This window comes from Rutidosis leptorrhynchoides, unplaced genomic scaffold (assembly GCF_046630445.1).
Source record: "Rutidosis leptorrhynchoides isolate AG116_Rl617_1_P2 unplaced genomic scaffold, CSIRO_AGI_Rlap_v1 contig20, whole genome shotgun sequence".
Classification (NCBI taxonomy): Eukaryota; Viridiplantae; Streptophyta; class Magnoliopsida; order Asterales; family Asteraceae; genus Rutidosis; species Rutidosis leptorrhynchoides.
In genome coordinates, this window is record NW_027266448.1 from 100,378 (window position 1) to 105,336 (window position 4,959).

The 4,959-nt window shown below is 43.1% G+C and overlaps 1 protein-coding gene across 1 annotated transcript; it reads right to left on the reverse strand.

Moving 5' to 3' along the window:
* Positions 1–242: 242 nt before the first annotated feature.
* LOC139881810 (zinc finger protein CONSTANS-LIKE 2) lies at positions 243–2,189 on the reverse strand. Its single transcript, XM_071866215.1, has 2 exons — positions 1,392–2,189; positions 243–602 (listed from the first exon to the last, which is right to left on the reverse strand). Exons 1-2 carry the CDS (start codon positions 2,187–2,189, stop codon positions 243–245), a joined length of 1,158 nt encoding a protein of 385 aa, XP_071722316.1.
* Between the last annotated feature and the right edge of the window lie 2,770 nt (positions 2,190–4,959).

Consider the following 4,959-nt stretch of genomic DNA (forward strand, 5'->3'; position numbering starts at 1 on the left):
AAGTTCAATTAGAGATCAAAGAAAGCACTTGGATATTTAGAACAATATAAGCGTAGAACACATTTACAATATGGAGTTGCATAATATAGACATTAAACCGTTACAAGTGAATTAACAGAATCACCCAGCATTTATGTCAATTATACGTAATAGATCAAGAAAGATACAGTATAAGCAAAAGATCTTCACTGCTAGCTGTTACAACTCCAATCTGATAGTCTGATACTCATTTCCCACTGAATCTAGAATGATGGGACGATGCCATATGCATTTTCTGTCATTAGTGTTGCTGAGAACATCTGGTCGACTTCGATATCAACGTCTGTTCTCTTGGCAAAACGTCCCTTGATCCGAGGCCTGGTTTCTGCATATGCCTTCCTTGAGGCATACCTAATTGTCTTCTCAAATTTCCTCGTCTTCTTCTTTTCTCTGTACCTCAAGACCCTAGCTTCCCTGTCCATTGGTGAAAGTTGGGATGGCATCTGAATAGGAGGTCCCGAGAAAAGGTCAATTGTTCCTTTTGGAGGCCTTGGATGGGACATTGAGATGTCAGTTGGAGTTGATTCTGGTACGATGCCCACATCCATGGATGAAATAGAAACCTAGAAGCATTCTCACAGAATTAACATACAGTAATATGTGGAATGACTTAAGGAGATGATCATGTAAAAATGAACTATGACACTTTGTTAAACTTGAAAAGTTGAATTCTATATGAACAAAAGCATGGAAAAGCATGGCTTAGAATTGTTGCATCACGTCTGCTGCTGAGATTTTTCCTTGTACTTGTGAATTAGTTGAGATATTTCTGAATGATTTTTTCGTCTTGTTGAACACATACACGAGCTTCAATGGGTGAAAATGTCTCAATGAATTCACTACTCATAAAAGGCTATTACGTGTATCGAGGATACTAGTGCCTCTATCGTACTTGTGATTCCTGCGCATGCCTGTCTAATGGGTATGCATACTTTTGTGCGTATGTAGTAGAAGGTGCGGATTCTGTGGATAGCAGCTTCGATCTTTTCTCTTTACAAAGGCAATAAAACGAGAACTTTAGTGCTCTTTTCTCTTTACAAAGGGAATAAAAAGAACACTTTTCGTGCTCTTTTGCTCTTTTCTCTTTACAAAGGCAATAAAAAACAGAACTTTACTGCTCTTTTCTCTTTACAAAGGGAATAAAAAGAGAACTTTTAGTTGAATACCACTTGAAAGGGTATATCCTTTATCAAAAGAGGATACTAGGATTGAATTGCCAAGAATCCAGTAATTAACATAAGGAATAGTGTTAATTAACTGCTGTGTGAAGCTCCTAGGACCCAGTAATGGATGAGATGGTTCATGATGCTTATTTCTGTGCATTTGATATGAATTAGCAGGAAAAGGCTTACAGTGTGGCTAAGCGATCTGGTGTAGCTGTTGGCAGCTTTGGAGGGTTCATAGTCCAAATTCAACTGAAAATTGTGTTGTTGACAGTCACTATGCTGAATGGGCACAACACTATCACCTCCATAATTCTTCCTAGAAACACCATAATGTTGCTGCTGCTGCTGCTGCTGCTGATGTTGGTTATACTGATCAACGTATTGATTCTCGGCGCCAGAATTGTACTCCACAAGGTCCAGGTAGTCCTCAACCTCACCACCAAAGATGAATCCATTTGTATGGCTGTTGTTGCTCTTGACCGGATTTATCAGCAACCATGAAGCTGCTTCATCGTCGTCCTCCTCATCAATGGCTTCTTCGTCCTCCGGGGCTAAAAAGCCTTCCTCAGTATCCGCTGCGTGGCCCATCACAGGCCCACCAACGTTGCCGGCAAGGGGGCCATGAAGGCACCCGGAGATTGGCAAGATGGGGACCCGATGATGGCGGCGCGCAAGCGGGTTGGCTGAGTGTATGTCTGCATCGCAGGCGGTGCACAGTGATGCTGCATCAGCCTTGCAGAGGAAGGCAGCCGGGGCGCGCTCGCACGCTTCGCACACCCACACGCGCTCATGGCGCGAGGCCACACGGTTGGCTGCGTGAATACGAGCGTCACAGCTGGAGCATAGGTAAGCCAAGTCGGCACGGCAGTACACGGTGCATGCTGCCGAGCGGCAAGTGTCACACACACGTGCCCAGCTATTACCACCGCTGCCGCTGCCGCCGCCGCTGCTGCCGCCGCTGCCACTCGTGTCTTCCTTCAACATATTTCTCAATGAAACTCTGAAACTGGGGAGTGTTTGAAGTGAATGCAGTGTGAGGGAGGGTGGGGGTTAAGTGAAGGCAAGATGAAGGGAATCCAAGCAGTGCCACTTGTCGAGGAGTTAGTGGCCGCAAAAAGTCTTTACGTTATTTTGTGGCTGGCTGTTGTTCTTGGTGGGTCCAGGTCGAGTCAGAGGTTCTTGCTGCGGGGCCCATTTTTGCTGCTTTGGCTTTTCTCTTGGAGTACTGTTTGGTTTCGCTGTCAAGAGTCACATTACAGTACTATCTTCATGGTGGGGGAGCTGCTTGACTCAGCATAGTTTTTGCTAGGCTTAGATTCTGCGTGCGCACGTGGTACTCACGCTAACACTTCTCCTTCTCCCCTCCTTCTGGCATAGTCCTGTAGTAGTAGTACTTGTAGGGTGCCGTGTGAGTCCACGTGGCCATTTGTGAGGATCTTAGAGGCTTTTTCTTTGCCACATTGGCAAACACACTCAGTTGAGGGAGTTATGCTCCTCTTTACTTCAAGGTTTCTTTGTTTTCCTTTTTCCTATGTAGTCTTCTCTTTGCAGTTTTAGTCCTTCCTTGAGATGAATTGTACTGCAACTTTGGCCACGTGTATCCGTAAAATTTTAGCATTTGTTGCTTAGTTAGCCTTTTTTCCACCCTAGGGTGATTGGGCAACAAAATATACGCATGATTAGTTTTCTTTGAACACTCATTTCTAATCAAAATACGTTAAAAGCCATGTTTGAACAATATATTAGTAGATTTAAGAAGTGCCCTGGCTGCTACTATTTGGTTTGTTTAATCAATCTAGGAGGTCAGAAACCTCTAACTCAAGTTTATCTTCCAACATGTATAAATATTATTAACTATATAGCTCTTTTCTTTCATTTTTCTTTCTTAGATGTTTGTCTAGACACATTAATTACAATGGAATTCTTGAATTATTTCCCTACCTTTCAACAATACCTCGAGATCTTGTTGCTAATTTTTCTTTTGGCTATGACATACTATTGTACTCTCTCTCTCTCTCTCTCTCTCTCTCTCTCTCTCTCTCTGACAATTTTCGAAAACATGATTGCTAATTGGTGATATAAATGTGCATCATGTGTGCGGTGATATAAATGTGCATCATGTGTGCTTGCAATGGAGTCTAGTAAATGAATGATAGGCATATGTATAACCTCAGCTTGTTACTCAAGGTTCTTGCCAATTAGTATTGGCTATCGAGGATCCTGAGTAAAGGAACAACAAGTGGGTATTATTGGCATGACGTGTATGATAGGTTTTGAATAAGCGTAGTCATCCTAAGAAAAAAAATCATATGCTTCCCTTAAGAGGGATATTTCTCCAGATGATTAGCATAAAAGATCTTAGTTAGCCTGCGATTGTTTTCACTAATAGCGAATCCCAGATCACTTCTCAAGTAGGCCAGAGATAATGAGAGCACAATACATAGGAGTGATGCTGACCCCCATCGTTCTCATGGAGCTTCCGTTTCTTAATTTTTATCCTTTCGAGTTTCCATGGAGAACGTAACTTCTACTGTTTCTTGAAATACGACCCACTTAGCTCAGGAAAAAAGTGAGCCTAAAACTGCAATCTTGATTTTCCGGTGGCATTTCCTTGTCACTCCAGGAGGTGCTTGACGTGGAACCAGCTGTGGCCACCAAAAAGAAAGAAAAGCTGAGTTGGAAGGGAGATCCCACCCAGTTGGGGGTTGGCAATTCCGTCCCTCCAATAGGAAAGCGCCTAGACAGAAGGAGGAAAGAGATGAGGATGAACCACCACCACAAGTTCGACGACACTGAGGAGCAAGAGGACCTGATCTCTCCCTTCCTGCTGGGTGGCCTATGGGTCTTGTGAAAGGGCCATGTCGATGATGTGCCGTGGTGTTTTAGCCCTAACCAAGAGAGCACTCTCCCTCCTCTCAACTTGCAATAATCACAGTGGCTTTTGTCGGAGCTGATGATTCCCCACCCACGAGTCATTATTGGATGAAACGCTGCATGGGGTCCAAGAAAAAACTAGGGTTTCTTTTCAACCCTTGTCATTTTCTCGCCCTCTCTCTTTGCCCACTAAAATCACATTGATTGCTGCTGCGAGATGCCACCATGGTTGATGCAGAAGTTAAGACAAGCATTTTCTTTTTCGGTCCTTTTCTCATGAGGAGCCATTTTTCGGGATAAGCATGTAGTGGCTACCGTTTCACAGAGAAAATCAGCAGGCTCTCGCTGAGGATTTATCTGCTTTTGTTTCGAGTCAGTCGTACGTTGCTCTCCAAATATATGAGTTAGAGAAAGAGAATTAGAATTATGCCCTTCCGATGCTGAAGTTAAGAGAGAATAAACGTAGATGCTCACTACGGCCCTCTTGTTTCTGGCCAAAGATTATAAAGAACCACAATTTTTTAAACATAAAATATAGAACTCCATCACCGTAGTCTCTTGTGTCTTCGATAATTTACTCTATGATAACAGGTAATCCCGATAGTTAGCACATCGGATATCAAGAATGCGGCCAAAGGCAAGATCGACCCTCGATTGTGCTCGAATTCTCTCGTGCAATCTTATCAATTCAGAGTTTTACTTGGTCAAGTTTTGGTCATTGACGTGTAAGTTGATGAGTTTAGGCTCCAATGGCGATTTGCCAGAATGTAAGACAGGCATGGGACCAGCTGACTACTTTGTCTCCACTGCTATGGCAAACTCTTGAATAAAACAGACAAATCTCAAAGTCTAGAAGAATGTCAATTACATCAATCAGAGA